The 24673-nt window shown below is 42.7% G+C and overlaps 1 protein-coding gene across 1 annotated transcript in view; it reads left to right on the top strand.

Annotated features, from left to right (window-relative positions):
- Positions 1-15040: 15040 nt before the first annotated feature.
- Positions 15041-24673, top strand: part of LOC147429131 (uncharacterized) — a 130903-nt gene continuing 121270 nt past the window's right edge. Inside the window, exons 1-2 of the mRNA XM_086495327.1 lie at positions 15041-15205; positions 15525-15684. Of these exons, the coding sequence (XP_086351453.1) occupies positions 15572-15684 (113 nt within the window). The 5' untranslated portion in view covers positions 15041-15205; positions 15525-15571. The remainder of the gene's footprint in view (positions 15206-15524; positions 15685-24673) is intronic.

The raw sequence follows: 24673 nt of genomic DNA, 5'->3' as shown, positions 1-24673 counted from the left end.
ATCCACAAACGTGGTGGATAATGACCCCAAATCCCCAAATATCTGGGATACCAATATAAACACAATCAATGCTAATGAAATCCATGATTATGGATTACTTGGTCTCATTGCAAGAGATCATTAACAAGCAAGGTGAAGAGTTGCATGCACTGGCAATGGAGAACACCACTTTAAAAGTTCTTGTTATTAAGAATGAGCACCTCAAGAAGGTGCTTGAAATGCAAATGACACGCTTGATACAACTTGTCTTGAAATGTAAGCGTTCTCTTATGGAGAAGAATGCTTTAAAAGAGCACTCGAGTAAAGTTGAGAATGATCATGTATTGAAAGAGGAGAAGATGGATACAATGAGATGTGATGCAAGTGAAATGAAGAATATATCCAAGTCATGGATTGATGTATATAAGGATAATGTGGTTTTTGATTCATGTATCATGAAAGTTATAGTGTGAGTAAAGAATGTGGATGCACAAGAATTGAAAGAACATTCCAACAACATTTTTATCCGTGAGATTATAAAAGAGAAAATGAAAACGCCTCCATCTCTTGCAATGGCCATTGAAGAGTTTTTCAACATCTGTGCTGGTATATCCGGAATCATGATTTATGATGCACATAGACTCTGCAAACAAGGAGCTCCTTGCTTGAGAGGAAGACCTGTTGTATTTGCCATGGTTGATGAAAAAACATAAAATATTATCCTTGAAAAATAGCTAGATCTAACAAAAGGGCACATTAGGTTTTATGTACAAAGACCACACCATTTCACAACAAAATGCTCGTTTGTAAATCATATTGAAGATAAGCAAAAAGCTTAAGGAGCTATCTCATAAATAAAAATCACCCGAGGAGGAATCGAGGCCATCAAACAAATATGGGCACATGACATATGAGACCATCACACAATTTCAAGTGTGCTTTTGGAATCGTAAGAGATATCCATGGCTTTTAGAATTGTAATTGATATCCATGGAATGCAAGAGTTGGCATAGATGAGCTAACCAATTGATTGGAAATCGTACTTCTTGTTGAAATATGGGAGGACGATGCTCAATGGATTCTTGGATTGGATACAATATGCGTTCATTGATGTTGACCAAAAATCCAAGCAATTAAGATTATAATGAGGTGTGGTCTCTATGACTAAGAAGGAATTGAAAAAACTTGTTTTTATTATTAAACATGACAAGCATAAACATTACATGTGGCTAAACATAATGACACCAACTAGCACACCCACTTTTGTGGTGGGTTGTTATAGGACTCACTGTGATGCCAACTTTTATGCTTGCTTGAATAAACATCAACCTTTTGTCGACCTAAAGGAAGACATTGTTCACTTCAAGAAAAAGGGTGAAGTTACTGTCTTTGGTTATATGAATACACACACAAGAGCTTTGCAACATGATATACAACAATTTGATATGCCACATTTTTCAAGAAGACTAGAGGATGTACACACGTATAGATGAACCTCTAGTGATGAAACAAAGATGGGTCAACATGGAAAGTCACTTCTACTTGTGCAATTGCAATGAAATGCTCATCGAAAATGGTATAACTTTGTATAATGGAAGTGATGGAATTACATGTAGAAGTTAGCCAATGGAAGTCAAATTTGGATCACAATACTTTATGTATTTATCCAAATGTATGAAACGACTCAAGAATATAAACTCCACCCATAGTGTGGAACAATCATCTTTGTGTATAGAATTCAAATGGGCACATATGTATATTGATATATTTGAGAAATTGTTACGGAAGACAAAGCTCCCAAGTGATATAAGATTAGAATTCAAGTGGGAGATTTTCAAGCAAGTCATTTGTTCTTGTGCAGAGGAATACTTTGCCATCAAGGACCGATCTCACAAAAGCATCAAATAAAGCACCATCAAGCACACATCTCACAAAAGCAGCAATATAGGCAACTCAAAGAAGGAATGGTTTGATATGGATTGTAAAGAATCATGCAAGTTGTTAATTGAGTTGACATCAGTTAATAGGATCTGCTAAAGGCCCAGGCCCAAGCCTAGCGGCTACACATAGAGGATGGATACACAGAAGCAGTGAAGATTGGATTTATACATCTTTCCAATATGGCCTTGTAATGTAATTTTTTTCAATTATTTCAAGCCAATGTAATAATTTTGATATGTCACGGGCTCAATGAGAGCTTCAAGCTGTAAAGAATATGTAAGATAGTATGCCTAAATAGTAGGTACAGTAAGTGTGGAACCCTAAAGGCCTTGGACATGCGAACATTGCACATTTTAACCCTAGGTATCTAAGAAAATGTGTAAATGGAATTGGGGTTCTCAACCTCATTTGTTGTGAGCACAATTGCACAAATTTTGACCTAATTTTGTCAATTTTAATTGCCTCGTCTTTATTTCCATCTGAGAAATTAATTGGCAATTGAGTTGATGTGCAAATTGAGATTTTATTCAGCTACATTATTCATCTAAAGTGTGTGGATTTTTTTTTAAATGGTTATTTTTGGATAATTTTGGCAATTTTTTCCTCATTATTGCACTAATTCCTAATTAACTCTGTAAAAATTTTAGTTTAAGATCTTGACAAGTTTTTTTGAATGCATGATTACCGCATGGTTTGGAGCACTTTTGTGCCCTCATTGATTGAGTTTTTTGCGTTTCACTATTTTCAAAGGTCGGTTTGATGATTTCGTCGTAATTAGCTTTTTTAATAAAAGCAGCTATTTTCACTATGCTTGTATGTGTCCGCTCGCAAATGCAATTGCTCGTGACTTCCTAAAGTTTATGTAAAACATTTGGTATTTTTTAGCATTTTTTGAATTTTTGGATGATTTTTTTGAACCTTTCAGCTAATTTTGGCATTCTCGCATAATCAAAAAACTAAAATTAAACATTTTTTTGCTTCGACAAGTGCACTACACTAGCACAAAGATTGTACACTGCACCGGCACATGTTTTGTCTCTTGCAGAGTTATTAGCAAGAAATTCAATAAATTCACGGGTCCAACTGACCAAACTACACAATCTCGACAAAAGCCGAAGAAATTTTACGAGTTTGGTGTACACTCTGGTAAGGTTTTGAAATTTGGTTGCAAATTTGGGAAGGCGATAAGTTTTTTCAACTCCGACTAGACAAAAAAATGGCTTGTTCGTGGTGAGAACCTTCTCCAGTTGAATTAAAAGGTTTAAAAAATCAAAAGTAAAAAAATAAACTCCCTCTCTTTGATCTTATTCTCTCTCTCTGTGTGTGTGTGTGTGTGTGTGTGTGTGAGTGTCTCCCCCAGGGTGAGGGGCAATCCTTTGGGGGGCGTTAAGGTCTAGCCACGCCCTAAGCAGCAATAACAACCTCTTGGTGTGTCACTCTACGATAATAGCTCTTTGCTCTTTGATTCGATGCTGCTACGTTAGGCCCCTTGCATCCTGCTCTGCAACAACAGCCCTCACTGCTCTTTGATTAAGTGTTGCTACGCCAGGCCCCCTGCATCAATTGCTTCCCACTTTACACACCACGAGCTATAAATGCGTGAGTTCGTTTGTGGGCTCATCACAGGGCATTAGAACCTTTGAGTTCATTTTATTAATTAGAAACTAGGAGGACATTCCCATTGAAGCTAGCTCGGATTTTCTGGTGGTGGTTGTTGCACCAAGAAGGGATCCCATCACTCGTCAAGAAGCAAGGATCTCAGTCCTCGAGTCACAGATCCAAGAACTAATCGCAGAGAATGAGAAACTCAAGCAACGTTTATCTCAGCCTAAAAATCCGAAGGAAGTAGAGAGTCAAGCTTTGCTTGCAAAAGCACACGAAGTGGAAGCTTCCCTCATTGAGACCGTCATGGTGGCCCAAAAGAAAGCCCATGAGGTAGCACATGGTGCACAGGTGAGTATACTCTCAAAGAAGCAATCACCAAGGTCAATGACATTCTTCAACGTGTCAGCATTAAGCATGAAATTGTTTCTTGAATCAACAATACACAGAGGCGTGTGCCACCCGAGCATTGTATCCTTACTTTCAAGGACAAAGAAGAGCGGATGAAGCTACTACGTCAATCCCGCCTCCTGAAAGGAAGAAAGCTTTGGATCGTAGAGGAACTGACTACAAATCAACTCAAGATCAAAGCAAGCGAGCTCAAAAAGATGCACGAAGCCCGCAAACAAGGTAAATGGGCTTACTACTGAGGTGGTAAAGCTATCTTCCAGGAGTTTTGAACTCCCAAGCAGGCTCTTTCCCCAGTTGACCCCCCTTAATATTTTGTTCTTTCCCTTTTCTTTTACCCCCCCCGATGGACCCTCAGTCCTTAATGGATATGTATCATCCCTCTCACTTAGAAGGAATCGTTGTAATGTTTGTTTTAGTCCCATGGGTCATATCTGACCTCCGTGGAAGATAAATCAATCTCTCTCTCTCTCTCTCTCTCTCTCTCTCTCTCTCTCTCTCTCTCTCTCTCTCTCTCTCTCTCTCTCTCTCTCTCTGCTCCAACGTTGTAGGTCCTACCACCTCCAACACACTCATACACACTCAACATTTGCCTTCGACGCTTAGTATTCACCTCTCTCTCTCTCTCTGTGTGTGTGTGTGTGTGTGTGTGTGTGTGTGTGTGTGTGTGTGCGCTCCAACGTTGTAGGTCCTACCACCTCCCCTCGCTTTCGACGCCTTGCAGTAACACACAATACTCACCCACACACACACTCTCATTCTCTCTACTCCATTGCTGCCCACCATTGCCCCCCTCCGTATGTCCTAATCCCTGTTTGACATCCCATGCTTCCTCTGTGCAAAAATTAGAAAAAATCAATATATTTATGAAAAGTATAAAAAAAATTTAAAAAAATTAAAAAAATCTTTTAAAATAAAAAAATCAAATAAAAGCTCAAAAAATATAAAAATGTAAAGAAAATCACAAAAAAACAAAAAATCAATAAAGAATCATAAAAACTTTGAAAAATCACAAAAAATATCAATAAAAATATTTTATTTGTGCAAATAATCCATCGAGGTAACTACGAGCACGCAACCAAAAAGAAGTGTGACTTAGACAAGCCTTGAGCTTGTTGAAATTTTTGAAACCCAACAAGTCAAGAAAGATCTCCTAAAGCCCAATATGAAATCTATTTTGCAGTGAAACCAGTCTTTAGTGCATTTTGAACAAGCTAAAACTGTAAATGTGGGTAAGATTTTGAGCTTGTTTTGAAGAAAACGGGCAAAGTTTAAGTATCGAAACTTGCAAAAGCTTCAAAATTTGACCTGAAAATTGAAAAACCTTCGAAACTAGGTCTTAACCTCTTCAACTAGTAGGAATTTTTTTGTTCGAGCCCAGTTCTAGAAAGAGCATCACAGTTCATTCAAGGAAAGTGCAATCATTGCATGTTCAGGCTTAGTGATGGACCTAGGACCAGAAGAACATGGGGCATTGATTAAAGAATTAAGAGCCCAACTTTTCATCGTTTTACAGTCTTCTAACTCATTGAGTCGGCCAACTCTTGTGAATCTAGAGCATTCAACTATAGAAATTGCCTTGGCACAAACAATCTTTTCAACTCGAGCAGAAGAAAATCCCATTCGGCAACACTAGAATCTGCTAGGAGACAACTTTATAGAGCGAGCACAGCATGAACAGGAGTTAGCAAAGGATGCAAGTGAACCAAATCTAGTAAACAGAAACAACATAGAACATAGTGCAACAAAGCAGATCTTATAGCTCTATGGTTACAGTGGAGACAAAGTTTTATATGGTAATATAGAAGGCAGTAAAAGCAGCATAGGAGCCAAGATCCTACTTATCGGAGTTAAGAAAGATCCAGAACACTCCCAAATGTGTACAGATTTTAGCAGAGCCAAGTCTTGGAAGCTCAAAGAAGAGGTTAAGATAGAGGTTCAAATAATTGATCCAAGTCGCTATCCAGAGATCTGTACAACCTAGCAAACCATACAATTGGTACATATGTAATCATGATCATTGTACATGGACTACAATGGTTGAGTCCATGGTTGAGAACCACAATTAGAAAACCCAATAGATCAATCAATTGAAGCAAGTTATCGGAGAACCAAGCCAAAGGCAGTATAGAGATGAAGTCATTGCAGTCTACAACATGATGCTAAGTGTTCTAAATGAGGTTGCCAACAACTTGGGCATCATAGAAGTAGAAACTTCTCAACAAGAGCTTGATATGAATGAGTAGATTGAAGTTCCACCCATAATGGTGTATTGCTAAGAATGTGGAAGAAAAGGAGGACATTTTTTAGAGGATTGTCCTAAGAACCTGGACAACAAGGACATATCAACTGCAAAGAAAAGCACAAAGAAAACTAGAAATAGAAATTTTGATGTAAGTGCATCCAACCCATCATTTTGTTGCATTCAAATGCTCCCACATTACCATTAGAATCACCCATAAAAGCACTACAAGTTCAAAATCTGCATGAAGATGCGTAGGAATCTGAAAGGTTTAAATTGGAACCACTAGACAATAATATCATGCATCATCGAAGGTCACCACACCAAGCACATGGCATCTACAAAATCCGAATAGAGACTGGAATCAACATATCCAATACAAGGTCGTCCCTCAACATTGCACAACATGACAACCAGAAGGAAGAAGCTAAAGGAGCAAAACAAACTCCATAAAGAAAAAATGGTCTTGTGCATAGTCCCCAATGAAGAAAGTGAGCTCCTCAAATGGTTAGAAGCAGCACCCAACCCTCGCTATTTTGCAGTTCTCATAGGAATTGAAGAAAACACAGGCCTCGAGGAAGAAGTAGTGTCTCTTGGTCTAGAGGAGCCCATCACTCATCATAGGCATGGTAAGAAGTCTCCCCTCTAGGTGCAACAAGACAAGGATTTAGAGCATGAAGGAGACACAGATGATTCTTCCTAGTCCAAGGTGGGAAAGGCTAGGTCCGATCCCACTCCACTAGCGAGTCAGTAGACTAGCTCCAAGAAAGGAAGAGATGACTTGCCTCTGGATGAGCTTCCTCAAGGATGGTTAGGCACAAGATTTCCCCATTGATCAAACTCCTACTCATGATGTGGAAGCATTGAATAAATCCTAACGTGATGTATGTAAGGAGTGGAACCTGGACGACTATCAAGATCTAGCTAAAGAAGTCAACCTAGATACTGAAGAAGAATTCAACCTAGTTTTGTTGCCAACATGGCTCTAGGATCATCCCCAGTTATTGGCTTTGATGGTTTCCTTCATTACTAATTGGAAGAATGTTTTTGCCTGGTCATACAAGGACCTCACAAGACTTGACCAAACCCTGGGCATTCATTCCATACCCTTACAAAAGAATGCCAAGCTTGTGCGTGGCCGAGTATACTAGCTCAACCCTAAGTATGCAGTAGTAGTCAAGAAGGAAATTGATAAGATGTTGACCACATGTATCATTGAGCCCATTGGAAACACACACAATGGCTCTCCCTGATGGTTATCACCCCAAAGAAGAATTCAAACAAGACCAAGGTTCGTGTAGACTTCAAAGCTCTCAATAAGGTCACTATACTAGATGGCTTTCCTACACCATTTTCTGAATGAGTGTTAGAAGTTGTAGCCGATCATGCTCTGCTTACTTTTATGGATTGCTTCGGTGGCTATAAATTTTAGGAGATGATAGGATTAAGACATCTTTTATTACTCCATGGGGAGTGTTCATCTTCAAGAGGATGCCCTTTGGCTTAAAGAATAATTCAGCTTCCTGTAAATGAATGACCTACATTGTGTTTGAGCTCTTCCTCAACACTTCGGCATCACCAGTTTGCACAAGCCTTCCACTAGCATCATGTTTGCATCGGCGTTCCCTAGCATCTAGTTTTCTCTAATTTGCATCCGCTTTCAGTTTTCAATAGTTTTCCCAAGCCTCACCATCGCCCTCAATTTCCCTAGCATCCTAGCTCTACATTAGTTTTCCAGTTTTGGCTTCCTCTATGCAATGCATTCTCTTGACTATTTTCTCTTGGTTTCCTTAGACGAACATTCTATTTATTTTGCCAGTTGTTGCTTTCCAGTTATTATCTCTTGCTATAATTATGGTTGGCCAGATTCTAGCTTTACTCTCAATGGTGCTCCCCTACCTCCATTGATTGTAAATTGATTCCTATCTCATTCTCATTCTCACATGGTTAGTTGTTTCTACTATGTTATAGTTCTCTGCTCTGTTGTAGTTTGTTTGGGTGGCAGCTTCTCCCTTCCTCATAGTATTATGATGGTTGTTGTCCATCTTTGAGGCACCTATCTATGCCTCCACCATACTGCTCTCTTTTTCCCCTCTTTGTAGTCTTCTGATTGGTTTTGCATTTCTTTGCTCTCTATATATATCTCCCTCAATATCCCCTCTTTTGCTCTCCTTTTCTTTGTGGATGTATCACTAGCTGTCACTTTTTCTTCAGATGTATCAATTGCTTTCTCTCCTCGCATGAACCTATATCTCTCCCACTGTTCGCCCTCATTTGCTCGGGGATGGGAATGGAGAGAGCTTTTGCAAGGAGCTTTTTCAATCCTTTCGTTGCAGTAGTGTTTGCAAGGAAAAAGCTCTGCACGCCCTCATTGGAGAGTTTTTTGGAGGGAGCTTTCTTTTTTATTTCACAATCCAAATGAACCTTCAATGTTACATGTATATTGAAAAAAATAATGCTTCGAACTTAGGGCTAGGACAAGAAGATACACACCACCCTATTAAATCTTGAAATTCTCCAAAAAGAGCCTTGTTGTGCCCGACAAGTAAGTTTTTCTATTGTGGTCCAGCTCCGTGGTATCTACCCTCAAGAAAAGCAAGCATCTTCACACTTTGAAGCAAAGTGTTTGACTAAACAGACATGCATGCATTGTACAGACCCATCATTTCTTTGTTTCCCTCGCCAGCAAACCAACTTGTGTGTCTTGTTTCAACAAAGTTTGTAGTCAAAATGTACGACAGAACATCCACTTCCTACAACATACTGTTATTATGGATTGCATTCAAGCACTAAAATCATAGGACTCCATCAAAAAATTTCTTGGTAATGTTTACCCCAACGAAGAGTTTTCTTTAGCGAAGGTACCGTACATGCCATCAAATTAGCCAACAATCCATTTGCGACACTAGTTATAGTCGGACACTTTGCCAAAATCCCACCAAGCTCGTATAATTCTGTACAAGTTGGTTGCTTGTTCCTCGATCCTTGCACAACGCCACAATTCACACATACGCTTGTGCTCAGTTGACACCCAAGCCTATATTTAAAGATAATCTCTATTTGCCCAATTGTCTCTCTCCCCTTTCTATTTCCCTCCACATCTCTCTCTCTCTACGTCTCTCTCTTTCTCTCTCTCTCTCTCTCTCTCTACCTCTCTCTCCAAACCCTCTATCTATATCTAAACATCTTTCTTTTCTGCCCTGCTCCTTTCCCTACCTATTCTCTCTCTCTCTCTCTCTCTCTCTCTCTCTCTCTCTCTCTCTCTCTCGCTATTCTCTCTCGGCTATTGATAAATCTCAAGTTATGAATGCCACTTGGAATTCACATTGTGAGAGCCAGAGCTCGATTGCAAGCCCTAGTGTGGATTCCATCGTGATAGAACTGCAGCAAATGAAGAGGAACCTCTTGAACACGTGATGCAAGCTGTGTGGCAAGACGACGGGCAGAGCGCGTGTGAGGAGAGGGGATTTTACACATGCCATGTGTGCTTGACCACTTGTGTTTTATCCATAGCCTTCTCTCGCTCTCTCTTTCATTCACAACATCCACCAGTCTTTGAGGTCTTTTGGGATTGTTCCAGCAACGATCTCTTGGTTTGTGTGTGTGTGTGTGTATGTAAGAAGCAAAAACGAAAATATTCTTTCTTTCACCTAAGTGTGGTACATTGATTGTCCTAGTTCCCTTTGGAGTATGAACTCGTGACTTCAAGACTCATCACATAAATTTTGGAAGTCTCCTCTCTCTCTCTCTCTCTCTCTCTCTCTCTCTATGCCAATCATGTTCTAGTTGTAACTTGTATGTAGCTCTCGATCAAAGGGATCATGGTGGTTAAACTGTACAACAAATAAAAAGTATGTATATCATGAGAGTGCAAGTGTATTACAAGAGTTAGAGAACAAATGGCATAAAAATATAAAAGGCATATCATCATCTGCCTCTATATTCTTGCAAAATCTAGATCAGTTAGTCATGAGAACTGCTTTTCGACCAGCTTTAATGGATGTTGATCTATGAACCAGAAGCCGGATCCACCTAATTTCCAGCTCCGAATAAAACCATGTCCTCAAGCAGGCCCTTATCAGAGGTATGTGAATCTTGGGCAGACGCATGAGGAACCGGTGGTGGCAGCCGCAATGTGGTTGTGGAGGCGCGGTGGAGGCGGCTCTCGCTACAGGCGACCACGGCATAGATTGTAGCAAATTTGTTGCCATTTGTTGTGAAGCCACTGGCACTGGTAACAACTTATGCATCTTACCGTTATCCTGATGCATCGACAAATCGCAGATGGTCTTTCCTGTATTAGACGTTGAAGGGAAGCTGCTCAAATTGGGGAGTGCCCTAAAAGAAGGAAAACCAGAGAACTGAGCAGGTTGTTGGTGGTAATGGTGGTGATGACTATTACTAGGATGATGCTCACTAGAGTCGATAATGTGCGACGCCGTCATCAACGTCGAGGAAAATGAGGGTTGTGATGATGTAGAGCTACTGCTTGCTGCATGGTATCAAGAAACAGACTGAACGGTTGGGCACCACTGAACATCCGCCACTATAGAGAGGGAGGGAACCATGAGTGGTCAAAAGGGATGGACATGCTGAGCGCTAGCGCTCGCTTTTAGCATGAGCATGAGAGAGAGGGAGGGATACTAAGAGCTGCTTACCGGCTCCATCAGTTTCGTGCTCATCTGCGGCCAACTCGCAATGCTTATGTCGTGGCTTCAACTGAGTGAGAGAGAGAGAGAGAGAGAGAGAGAGGCACCACCACACCTCACAATACGTATATGCAAAGATTTCCACTCCTCAAAACCATTCAATGTTCCAATCCTATAGTAGTACACCCTTCAACATTCAGATTTTTCATTGGTTTTTCCACTTCCCAAGCCACAACACGTTCGTAGATTCTCCTCTTCCTTTCTTTTCTAGAAATCGTTGACACATACGTATTGGCTCCTTGTATATTTCATTCAGTCAATTTAGGAGATTCCTCCAAATCTCCTACTTCCAACCATGTTGAAGCACAATTTTCTCAGTGTCTAAAAGGCAATGGAAGGGTCGAACTCACACTGATTCAACAACCTGTGCACTGAGATGATGGATGATTCCTGTAACCCACCCACCATCCACGCGGTCATGTCAGGAAGACAACCTGTACAATATAAAATAACGAGTAGGCAGAATCTTTTGAAGATGCAGACTTGGTCATTCATCATTATTCATATGGAAAAGGAAAAGACTTGTGGGGGCACAAAAGAGGATAGGTGATGGGCGAGCCAATCAGGGCACACATGTGGTTCATAGAGAGAGCAACGAAGGTGGAGGTAGCAATGGTACAGCGGGGCCCAATGATTATAGCCGTTGAGGTAGAAACCGTTTTTTTTTAAGGGTCCCGTTTCAGACAGCATAGCAGTTTGGGTGGGATGGTTAGTGCAAGGGTCTCATTGTGAGGGTGGACGTTATGTGCTCAATTCTCTATATCCGATTGGAGTTTTACTCTAGCAGTTGAGGAATCTATGAAGATTCTAGGCAATATGATTACAAATGTCAAACCAGTATGACGCCAATATAGAACCAGTTTTGGATTTGAGGTGAGTCCCCGGTATCTCTCTCCTTCTTTCTCAGTACATATCTAATCTTATATATATATATATATATATATATATATATATATATACATATATATATACATACATACATACATACATATATATATATATATCTTCCTTGCACAAGGTGAAGATGAGCGCTAGCGTCCAATCTGAGAGAGAGATAGTGAAAGATTGTTATGTGTTTTTTGATAATGAGTGTGCCTCATCTCTAGCTCCATATTTAGCTTGGCGCTAGTGCCCAAATCGCCTTGGTCTTGCACATGAAAGAGACCGAGTGAGATTATATGTAAAGACTCTTTTTTGCCTTTTTCGGTAATGATTTTGCCTTTGCTCTCTCGCCATATGTAGCTTGGCGCTAGCGCCCATTTTGTGTGTGTGTGTGTGTGCGCGCGTGTGTGTGTGTGTGTGTGTGTGTGTGTGTGTGTGTGAGAGAGAGAGAGAGAGAGAGAGAGAGAGAGAGAGAGAGAGAGAGAACAAAAATAGATTTGGCATTCATTACAAAATTTGCTAGCATCTACTATCTAGATCAAATTAATTTGGTGCTAGCGTCCACTTTGAAAGAGAGATTTTGGAGAAGGAGCCTATAAATAGGTGTTAGTTTTTTTATTTGCAAGGATTATTGAACAGAAGTGTAATTGGGATGAACGCCCTTTCTCGATCTTTTCCTATCTCGCTATGTCTCTACTCTTTTTTTTTGCTATTCTCTATCTCGTCTGATCTGTGTGTGTGTGTGTGTGTGTGTGTGTGTGTGCATTGAGAACATAAGACTTGCTCTTCTTTTCGATGAACAACATTTTGATTAGTTTGTTTTCTTTAAACACTAGTGTCAAATGTTTAAGATGCTCTTGGTGAGTGTCAAATGTCCTCTATGATCCAACCACCCTATGGCGGAATTAACAGGTTGTTCTAGCTAGATAGCAGTAAAGCACGGTTACATGACATTACCCTAAGTCAGTGGGGAGAATTGATATTGGAGAAATTACTAAAAAAAACAATTGCAAATGGAGCATGAAGGGTCTTACTGACACTCACACTTGCTACAACACTTGTCTTTATATGTATTGTACCTTGTTTTCAAGCACATTGTTAGAAGTGCACATAAGACCTCCAACCACCCAACCACCACTCACCAGCGGTGTATCTTAATGTTGCCGCACAATGACGGGTGACGGACTTCGACATTAACAATCATTTGGTGGAGGGAGCTTTTTGCATAAGATTAGGGAGTCCAGCACAAAGTGCTTAGAGAGAGCTTTTCAATAAAATTTTCAACCCGTCAATTTTCCATAAAAATCTCCCTCCGTTCCCCTACTCATTTGCTCGCAATCCCTATCATGGCATAGGCAGCTCTTCAGCCAAGTACTAGTAGCTTGTTACACCCAGAGTACCTGCTTACCCCACCTCTCTCTCATTCTTGCAAGTGTCCCTTGCCTACCCTTCTCTTTCCTACTCACCACACTCTAGCTTATTCCCTCAACCTTTTCTTGTTGGAAGAGACGGAGAGAGCGCTTACCCAAATTTCGTGGCCATCGGCATCCATCTAACATACTTACCCACACTGCATGGAACCATCTAATTGTTGAAGCATTTCTCATATAGCTTGATAATACTACCCCGCTTCATCATTGTCATATCGTGGGCACACGATCTCACCCTATTCTCTAAAGATCATGCCTTCATCCCTCTCCTACACCCCTCGCATGCCTCACACTATTCACCCGCTCACCCTCTCTCCCTACCCACTAGCCCACCCTCGCCAACACTCACTCCTTACCCTCCTACCCTCTCCCGCCTCTAGCGATCCCTCTCTCTCGCCCTTGACTTGCTCGCCACACTCGCCCACCCCACGCCTCTCTCTCTCTCTCTCTCTCTCTCTCTCTCTCACCCCACTCGCCTCTCTCACCCCCTCTCTTTCTTGCTTTTCCTTGCTCACTCGCTCCTACTCCTACAGCCCTGCCTTACCACCCCTCCCCCTCCCCATAACTCACTCGCCCCCTATCCTCTCACACTCCTTTACCCTCCCGATATACCCCTTGCCTCACTACCCTAGCCCCTTACACGACCTCACCTTCCCACTTCCCCTCTCGACCTACCCTCCACTTGATCCCCTCTTGACCTTCCCCAACCCTCTCACACCCTCACCTTGCCCTTATCTGCCCCCTCACTCTCGCCGCCCTGCCCTCCCCCTCCCATTTGCTCTCACCTTTCGCATTTTCCTCCTAGCTTGACCCTTGCCCCACTCAACCCTTGGTGAATAGCAGCTTGGCATGGAAATTGCTGATGCAAGAAGGGCTTTCAATTATTTGTACATGTAGTGCAAGGAAAACTTATGTTAGGCACAAGGCGTTTGATGTTAAAATTCTTGGGTCTTTTAGGTGGCCATCGTAAAATTAAGTTACACTACAGGTTGCGTATTAAATAGAAAGGCCATATAAGTTGCTCATAAATTTGACAAGGCTAGGGGCGAAAGCCTGAAGTCAAATGGCGAATAACAAATATTTTTTGAATAGGCGTTACGAAAGGTGCAGCTCGCTCACCTCTTGCCCACCATCTACTCGCCCGCTCCCTTGCCTCTGCTCGCCCTCTCTCACCCCTACTGCTTGCTAGCGCTCGCCCACTTGCCTACTTGCCCTTCACCCTACCAATTCCCTTCGTCCGCTTTTTGCGTGCGACTCCTCTCTCCCCTACTGTTTTTTCAACCCTTCCCTCGCCTCATCGCTTATTGGCCAGGCCGCCGCACAGGTGCTCGTGTCCGAACTTGCCTTGCTCGCCCAACACTCACCCCCTCTCTCGTTCACCCTACCTACCAATTCACCCCCTCTTGCCCTCGCCTTAGTCACCCGCCCCCACTGCCCCCACCTCCCACTCGCCCTTCTATACTATCTGCACCCACTCACCTCTTCTCTCGCTAGCCCTACTTACCCGCCCTCCCCCACTCGCCTCAGCCCCGCCCTCGCCCCCTCTCTTGATCGCCCTTCTTACCCGCCCACCCCTTCCCACTCGCCTTGGCCCCGCCCAAGCCCCCCCCCCCCAAAAAAAAAAAAAAAAAAGAAAAAAAAAAAAACCCCACTCGCCTTAGCCTCTTCCCCCCTCACTATGTCCTCTTCAAACACCTTCAAGTCTCTCTCTCTCTAGTACCACCATTAGTTGCAACTGAGAAACTGGTGCTATCTAGCCAATGAAGTGAGTGCTGGTCCTTTTCGGGGCCACCGCCACTTCTGTGTGGAGTGCCTGAAGAGCAATAAAAGCACGTCGCCTTCGCTCTAGTGTGAACCTAACCTAAGAGGCATTTTACGAACGATCCCCAGTTACATAGGCCTATGCCGAATTTGTTAAGTTTTGGAATCTCATACCGACGAGCCTACTACCGTTGTGTAGTTCTCGTACGTAGTTTCACGCAGAAGACCCGGGACTCACACAGAAGCGTAACGTAAGTAGGCTTTTTTCTGCGTGCATGCGCGCCACCCCACCCCACCCCACCCACACACACACAGCTGAGCATCCCTTTGTGTAACTGATCATTGAGAGAGAGAGAGAGAGAGAGAGAGAGAGAGAGAGAGAGAGAGAGAGAGAGAGAGAGAGAGAGAGAGAGAGAGAGAGAGAGAGAGACCCAATTCTGTACTATCTTTGAAAGAGAGAGACCCAATTCTGTACTATCTTTGAAAATTATGTGGGTTTGCTTGAGTTTCTTCAATCTTTGAAAATAAACTGGGTTTCTCAATCTGAAAGGAAACATTTTTGTTTTGCAGAGACAGAGGGGCTTGGCTTGGATGCTTGCAAACTAGCTTTGTGTGAGATGACTTCACTTCCGAACGGTCGGGCCCATGTGGAGCGCATCTACAGATGCCTTAAAGGGAACTCTAAAGCAGAGTATAGGGAGTTTACCTCCACATGCATCTCACTTGCCAGGTTTGGGTTTAAACAACTACAATTCATGACAGGTTTTTAAATAACGCATTGAGAGAATGCAAAATACATAGATTGATACTTAGAAAGAGGGAGAAGCTAATACCTAGTGACTGATGAACTATTTGCAACTCACATAAGGATCATCACTGTGGCTCACAAAGGATCATCACTGTGGCTCACAAAGGATGGACAAAATGGATCTTTGAGTGCAGACTTCTTCCCTAGTGTTACCAGAAGACCACTGCCACTTTCTTAAAATTGAGGGTGTCCAATAGAAACGGGGACCACCTACATGGAGTCATGTGCCATATGTACGATTGTTCATGGGATGTCTGCCGTAGTGGTTGTTTAATTCCTCTTCCTATGAGTGAGACTGGGAAGCGTGGAACGAGGAGCTTGCCTTCGTCTTAGGGCTCTCTGCTACAAAGCTTTGTAAGCTAGAGAGAGAGAGTTGGATCAGCTCACTATGTCAGTCCAATAGCTTATTGGAGAAGGTTAGAGAGATCACTAGCATTAAGCATCAATTAGAAGAGTGTGACACTTATTTGAGTCATTTTGCGCATAAGTTCCTTGGTAAGCTTTCTCCCTTTTTTGCACGTTTCTAAGATTTTATTACGCCTTGCCCTCATCTTCCTTCATTCATATTCTCTCTAAACTGACAAGTTTCTTCGCCATAAGCAAACAAGCAAGGCTTTCTTTTGTTGCTCAAGAAGAACAGAAGGGAAAAGGAAAGGGCAAGTTATCAAGGGAATCAAGGTCTACAAATTGTGGACGCCCATGATGAGGATTCCATAGACACTCTTGTTTGCACCTTTCGCGGATGTTATGATCACCTTGAGCAGTGTTGTTTTGCCATGCAGGAAATTTTTTTCACATCTTCCACTCATGTCACCATAGGGAGCACTTGGGTTCTCTCTTCATTATTCTTTATTGCCTTTGGTCGGTGTCGGTGATATCTATTATGATGTGATACATGTGCCTAAGCTTTCTTCAAATCTCTTTTGCGTCTCTAAAGCTTCGGTACAAAGTCTACTTTGTTAATGAGCAATTAGCGAGTTTTGATAGAATCTCTTGTGGCTCGTGGTTATCTCACTAAGGTGGCTGGAATCAAATTCATTTTTTTTGCGTGTAGTACGTAAGCTCATGAATTACATCACTATTTATTTGCTCCCACCAAAACACTTATTTCTGATGATTAGAGCATAACTTGGCACTTTCATTGTGGTCATGTCCCTATAGGGACTCTTCAATATCTTGTTTCAAAGGAGATGGCCCTTGGCTTGCCAAGCTTCATTGTGATTACTCATTATGGGCTAAAGGTAAACAACATAAGGAGAGGATTGTGCCTCTTGTATTCATGAGTTGATCTTGCAAGTAATGTGGAGGTGGAACATCATCTGATTCCAAGTATTAGCTTATACTTATGGACTTTTTTTTGACAAGAGATAAGTGTTGCCTCTGGCGGTACTTTTTCATTTATTAATCAAGAGACTTGACAATTGTTTTGTGTGATTATGCGCTCAATCTATGTATATGTGGCACTGAGAACTTTAACTATAGGAACATTGGCCCCCCAAAGGAACTCAAAATTTAACTATTAAAACAGTGCTTTAAACCACTTAAATGCCATTGTCACAAAGTTGTGACATGGCATGGCCTCTAACTTGAAGCCCAAGCCCCTTAATTAAAATGAAGAAAGGACACCTAAAAATCGCGAAGAGGTTGTAACTGGGAGGGCACCACGTGCCAATAGAAAAGAACAGACTGAATAGACTTTTAGCACTTCAATAACAACTGAACTAAAAGAGAGAGAGAGAGCACATGCGACATAGAGTGGCAGAATTCCATCGCAGAGAGTACTGGCCCCAAACCGTGGCACCCCTTTTGGTAATTTTTTTATTTTGCTTGAACAAGGTACACTCTGTGGCTCATGCTCTGCATCTCCCGCGGGCAGACTGCTAGAGTGAGAGCCCCCAATTCATACTTAAATGCCCTTGGTCATCCAAAAGCAGTTTACATGAAAAGCTATTGTCACAAACGGGAGCGCATAACAATATAAAATATACTCGGATAAATAGAATTTATCACTTAATACTGAAGCCAAAGGATATAGAGAGAAATAAATAGAGAGAGAGAGTGAGAAGATCGACACAGTACTGGGGACCAGAAGATGGGCTGGTCCCCCCCCTTAAAGAGAATCCTTTATTAGGGAGAATCTTTTTACAAGCACAAGAACCGAAGAAAACCCCTCCGTTCTAAATCTCTGACTCGATGGTCGTTCCTTCCCGTAAGGGAAATCTGAGAGACGAGGTCTCAATCCTTTTTCCGTATATACTCGGAGTCGAGACTCCACAGACAATTTCCGAATTCCGTTCCCGGAATTCCCAAGCGTAGGCCGAAGCCTTCTCGCTTCTCCTTCGCGATGAAGTACTTGCAAACACACATGCAAACACGCGACAACAATTCGTATGGCGAATCCACAATAGATACCTGTCGCTCTTGCGCGGGAAAAGCGACTTCCGTGCTTCGTAGTCTCGCGCGATCTCTTGCGTTATCTGGCGGCAGAGTCTTCTCTTGCTGACGTTGGTAACCCCTTTTCAGTGAGGGCATGTGGTGCTTTTATAGCTCCTTGACCACGGCACGAATAGCTGCTCGCGTAGAGATTGCGGCCTTTCTTTTTTTTGTTTTTTTGTTTTTTTTCTGTTCTACCCGAAATAGGGAGAGAGAATTCGTTGGCTGGTTTTGTGGCTTTATTTTCTAAGTGGCTGCCCACTTATTAAGTGGACGGCCGGCATATTTTAAAATTGGTCTGAACCTGCCCCAAAACTCACTAAAACCTTATAAGTTTAAAACAATGCTTTTCACAACCCATCCAAGGCGTCCCTGGATGCAACCACATGCACAAATGCAATGCAGACATAGATTCCTCGTGGGAAAGCGTTTGTTCTTCCCGGAAAACTCGTTAAAATTTTCCGCTTTTCAAGAAAGCTTCTCAGAACCCATCTTTATTCTTGTGCTTGCGTCTTTACGCGTATTCCTCTTTTTCAATTCGGATTTCCTCTCGACTATGGATATCCCCTTTCCGATGCACCCGTCACCCACCTTGTGACGCATCAAGAATACCCATCACCTAGTCCTTTCCTACCGAACTTACGGTACAATCCCCTTCACGATGCTCTATGTCACCCATCCTATGACGCATCAGAGATGTCCGTTCCCGGATGGTCGGATACTTCTTACTGATGCTCCCTGTCACCCATCCGATGTGATGCATCGGAAGTACCCGTTCCTGGTGGCCTTACAGGTATTCCCTTTCACAGTGCTCCTGTCATTACTTTGAATGACGCACTAGGGATACTCTGTACTCGGATGTCTCCAGTGAGAAAAACCCTCTCACTTAAAATTCCAATAATTCATTTAGAATTATTTTTCTTGGTGTTCCAAGCGAGAAAACCCTCTCACTTATAAATCCAATAATTCATTTAGAATTATTTTCCTGTCAGATAAAGCCAATTGAACAACATCCCTTCCACTTACCAACAGTTGTGTTCAACTGTAGAGGTCCAACTGAACTGCCCGGAGAGAAACCGGAAAAATTTCAAATCTTGCTCAATGGTGAGTTGAGCTAGTCCTTTCTCAAAAGAGAACTTAGAAATTAAATTAAACAAAAATTCAATAATTCAATACTTACCTTACCGGTTCATGTCCTTCCTCTGTACCTCGAGGATATCCTTCACCAATCATCAAACTTACGAGCCATGTAAGAACTCGTCATTCACGTCTTTCCCCATCTTCTCTAAGTCAAAAGAGGAACATCGGAAGCACTTGGATTTAGTGTTTCAAGAATTGCGAAAGCATGAGTTGCATGTGAATGCAAAGAAGAGCGAGTTCTTTCTCTGAGAGATACACTATCTCGGCCATATAGTCTCTCACAATCAAGTGAGTATGGATCCTGCCAAGATCCGAGTGGTCGAAGATTGGCCTATTCCCACTACGGTACATGATGTACGTAGCTTTCTGGGATTATGTTCATATTATCGAAGGTTTGTCCGAGGATTTGCTCATGTAGCAGGACCACTTCATGATTTGACAAAGAAGAAGATTCCTTTTAGATGGGGATCGAGACAACAAGGAGCTTTTGATCGGCTCAAGTACTTGCTAAGCCATGGACCTATTTTGATAGTGCCTGACTTAAGGAAACCATTTGAGGTTCACTGCGATGCTTCGGGTGATTGCACCGGAGCAGTGTTAAACCAAGAAGGCCATGCAGTGGCTTATGAAATCAGACGGCTTAAGGATGCAGAGTTGCATGCATCAATCTACAAAAAGGAACTCACGGCTGTGATTCACGCCTTATCCAACTGGAAGCACTATCTTCTAGGAGCGGATTTTGTGATCAAGACTGATCACCAGAGTTTGCGGTATTTTCTTACGCAAAGGAAACTATCTGAAAAGCAGATGAGATGGGCAAACTTTTTGTCTATGTTTCACCTCCAGATCCTTCACACGGCTGGGAGTAAGAATGTAGTTGCAGACGCATTGTCTAGGCGGCCAAGGGTGAACGCTATCACTTCGGTGTATCACCGAGAATTAGAAGCACTACCGGATTTGTATCCGAATGATCCAGACTTCTCCACCATTTGGGGAAAGCTACATCGTGGAGAGAATGAGTTTCCCTATTCCATTCGGGACGGTTATCTCTACCACCATCGGGCCATATGTGTGGTGCAACCATTAAGAAAGAAGATCATGGATGAAGCACATGCTTCGCCTTATGCGGGTCATCGAGGTATTCTCCCTACGACCTTAGCAATGGAAAGATATTTCTTTTGGCCTAGCCTTAAAGCAGACATTGATAAGTATGTCAGGGAATGCTTGGTTTGCCAAAAAGTGAAGTATGATCGGCATAAGACGCTTGGGTTGCTACAACCTTTGCCTGTGCCTAATGAACCATGGGAAAGTATTGCCATGGACTTCATCATGGACCTCCCTAGAACTCAGACTGGAAATGACGCGATCTGGACCATTGTGGACAGGTTTAGCAAGCAAGCACACTTTATACCAGTCAAGAAAACGATAAAAGCAGATCATATGGCTAGGGTTTTTCTAGCACAGATCTTTAAGCATCATGGAATGCCTAAGTCTATTGTGAGCGATCGAGATCCTCGCATGACAGGAAATTTTTGGCGTGCCTTGATGGATAATCTTGGTACAAAGCTGAAGTTTTCATCTGCCTACTATCCTCAAATGGACGCGCAAAGTGAGATAGCCAATTTCACAGTATTGGATATGTTAAAAGCTTATGTGTCAGACCGGCAATCTGACTGGGAGAAATATTTGCCTCTTGTCGAGTATGCGTATAACAATACCATACACTCATCGACGGGGAAAGCACCTTTTGAGATTCTCTATGGTAAGCCTTTGCTTCCACCGATCCTTTTAACTAAGGATAAGATCTTTGCATTAGATGAATTTGTCCGGGATTTGGACACTGCCTACGGGCAAGTTAGGAGAGCTATTCTCCGCTCTCAGGAAAAGCATAAGAAAGCTGCAGACAAGCACAGAAGGAATCTAGACTTAACAGTCGGAGAGTTAGTCTTACTCAAGTTTGAGAAGGCAAGACTTAAGAAACAAGCGTCTCATAAGGGGAAAGTGGTAAAACTTTCTACCCGTTATTATGGGCTGTTTAAGATCACTGAGCGAGTGAATGATGTCGCTTTCCGATTAGAGCTACCGCCTAATTGGAAGATCCATAATGCTTTCCATGTCAGTTTACTCCGGCCGTATGTGGGACCGCCTCCAAGCCAGCCTAGTGCTGAGGAACCTCCCGAGGTTGAGGAAACAGAAGAAATACTCCAACCGGAGCAGATAGTAAGTCATCAGGAGCGGTCTCTCAAATCCGGAAAGATAACACAGAAGTATTTGGTTAAGTTTAAGAACTATTCGAATCTAGATGCTCAGTGGATGACGCAGGAGGAATTAGCAGCTTATCCCGAGATACTGGAGGTATATGTCCAAGCACTACAGTTGAGGTCAACTGTTTAGAAGCCAAAGGGATGTTGCTAAGTGGACTATTTTCTTATTTTTAATGATTAATCTGTTTTTTAGGATATTTTATTATGTGCACTAAGAACTGTTAAAAGATTGTAGCCTACAGGAACTGCCATCAAGAACGGACAAACTCTGATGTGTCATTTGATGGGTGATGGTAAACATCGCGAAGGAGTTTCCGTAAGTTCGTTGGAAAGGGCCGGGTTACGAGTGCCCCTGATGCGTCACATGATGGGTGACGGGTGCATCAGTAAGGAGGCATCCCGTAGGCTAAGGAGGAAATCCGAACTGAGTAAGAAAGTACGCGTAAGAACTCAAGCACAAGAATAAAGATGGGTTCAATGAAGCTTTTTACGAAAAGCAGGAACAGTTGCGGGAGGACAATGTTTTCCCGCGAGGAGTCTGTGTCTGCATTGCATCTGTGTCGTGTCCTGCATCCCGGGACGCCTGGAATGTGTTGTGTAGCGTTGTTTTCACTAATTGAGTTTTTAATGTTTGAACAGGTTCACACTTTATTTTATTAAGTGGCCGGTCACTTATTAATAAAATAAAGCAAGTCCCTCTAAAAAGCCAGCGCTAATAGGCTACACAGGCTGAAATCAGCGATCTCTCTCTCTCCTCTCTCTAAAAAACGCCAGCACCAGCACCAGCACCAACGATCTCTCTCTCTCCTCTCTCTAGGGCGCCAGGGCTCTGCTTTTTCGGTTGCTATTTCCGTCGGGTACCAGAGCCTATAAAAGGGCAGCAAGCGTTCAGTTTCCAAGAAGCCGGAAGCAGCAGAAAGCACTAGCGCTGGGATTCTAGAGCAGAGACTGGCGACGGAATTTGCAAGTGTTCGCGTGACGACTGAGTACGGAGGTCGATTCTCCGAGCAAGGAGCGATAGGTATAAGGTGTTGATACGCATTGAGAATTGTTGCCTTGTGTGGTTTGTTTTGCAGGAATCTCCCGTCTTACGGGAAGGCCCTACACGGGAAGTACGGCTTCACGCCTAAGTCCCTACGGGAAAGTACGGCTTCGTGCCTAAGTCCCTTATGGGAAGGAATGACCGTGTGCCCAAGCCCTTTACGGGAAAGCACGACCTACGGGTCTAAGATTACAGGTTGGAGGGGTTTCCTCGGGTTTTCGTGCTTGTATAAGAATTCTCCCTGAATAAAAGAATACTCTTAACGGGGGGGACCAGCCCATCTTCTGGTCCCCAATACTGTGTCGATCTTCTTCCTTCTCTCATGTTTGCAAAGTATTATAATTTTCAGATTTTCTAAGTGCTCGTGTACGCTCCCGTTTTGTGACATCATGCTCTTGTTGCCTTCTTAGAGAATCCCAAGTCTTGTGTCGACTTCTTGCAGAGACAATTTTTTTTTTTCCAACTCTACGAGCTTTTCCTACAGGGCTTAGGGTTCCGCCTGCTTGCTTCTCTCTTGGCTTGTCATGGCTTCTTCCCGTATCTTCCCAGAGTCGTCCTCCTTTACAGAGAAAGAGAGGAGACCATGCTCTGATACCACTGTCACAAACGGGAGCGCATAACAATATAAAATATACTCGGATAAATAGAATTTATCACTTAATACTGAAGCCAAAGGATATATATATATATATATATATATATATAGAGAGAGAGAGAGAGAGAGAGAGAGAGAGAGAGAGAGAGAGAGAGAAGATTGACACAGTACTGGGACAAGATGGGCTGGTCCCCTTCCTTAAAGAGAATCCTTTATTAGGGAGAATCTTTTTACAAGCACAAGAACCGGAGAAAACCCCTCCGTTCTAATTCTCTGACTCGATGGTCGTTCCTTCCTATAAGAGAAATACGAGAGATGAGCTCTCAATCCTTTTTCCGTCTGTACTCGGAGTTGAGACTCCGCAGACAATTTCCGAATTCCGTTCCCGGAACTTCCAAGCGTAGGCCGAAGCCTTCTCGCTTCTCCTTCACGATGAAGTACCTGCAAACACACACACAAACACGCGACAACAATTTGTATGGCGAATCCACAATAGATACCCGTCGCTCTTGCGTGGGAAAAGCGACTTTCGTGCTTCGTAGTCTCGCGATCTCTTGCGTTATCTGGCGGCAGAGTCTTCTCTTGCTGACGTTGGTAACTCCTCTTTCAGTGAGGGCATGTGGTGCTTTTATATCTCCTTGGCTACGGCACGAATAGCTGCTCGTGTAGAGATCGTAGCCATTTTTTTTTAAATTTTTTAAAAATTTTAATAATGCTGTTCTACCCGAAATAGGGAGAGAGAATTCGCTCGTTGGTTTTGTTGCTTTATTTTCTAAGTGGTTGCCCACTTATTAAGTGGGCGGCTGGCATATTTTAAAATTGGTATGAACCTGCCCAAAAACTCAATAAAACCTTATAAGTTTAAAACAATGCTTTTCACAACACTTCCCAGGTGTCCTTGGATGCAATCACATGCACAGTTGCAATGCAGACATAGATTTCCTCACGGGAAAGCGTTTGCTCTTCTCGGAAAACTCGTTCAAATTTTCCGCTTTTTAAGAAAAGCTTCTCAGAACCCATCTTTATTCTTGTGCTTGCGTCTTTACGCGTATTCCTCTTTCCAGTTCGGATTTCTCTCGACTATGGATATCCCCTTTCTGATGCACCCGTCACCCACCTTGTGACGCATCAGAAATACCCATCACCTAGTCCTTTCCTACCGAACTTACGGTACAATCCCCTTCACGATGCTGTATGTCACCCATCCTATGACGCATCAGAGATGCCCGTTCCTAGATGGTCGGGTACTTCGTCCCGATGCTCCGTGTCACCCATCGGATGTGACACATTAGAAGTACCCGTTCCTGGTGGCCTTACAGATATTCCCGTTCACAGTGCTCCCGTCATTACTTTGAATGACGCACTAGGAATACTCTGTACTCGGATGTCTCGAGTGAGAAAAACCCTCTCACTTAAAATTCCAATAATTCATTTATA

This window comes from Adiantum capillus-veneris, chromosome 22, assembly GCF_014529385.1.
Source record: "Adiantum capillus-veneris isolate H3 chromosome 22, ASM1452938v2, whole genome shotgun sequence".
Classification (NCBI taxonomy): domain Eukaryota; kingdom Viridiplantae; phylum Streptophyta; class Polypodiopsida; order Polypodiales; family Pteridaceae; genus Adiantum; species Adiantum capillus-veneris.
Note: the sequence above shows the minus strand (reverse complement) of the source record. Positions and strands in the feature narration are given on the sequence as shown.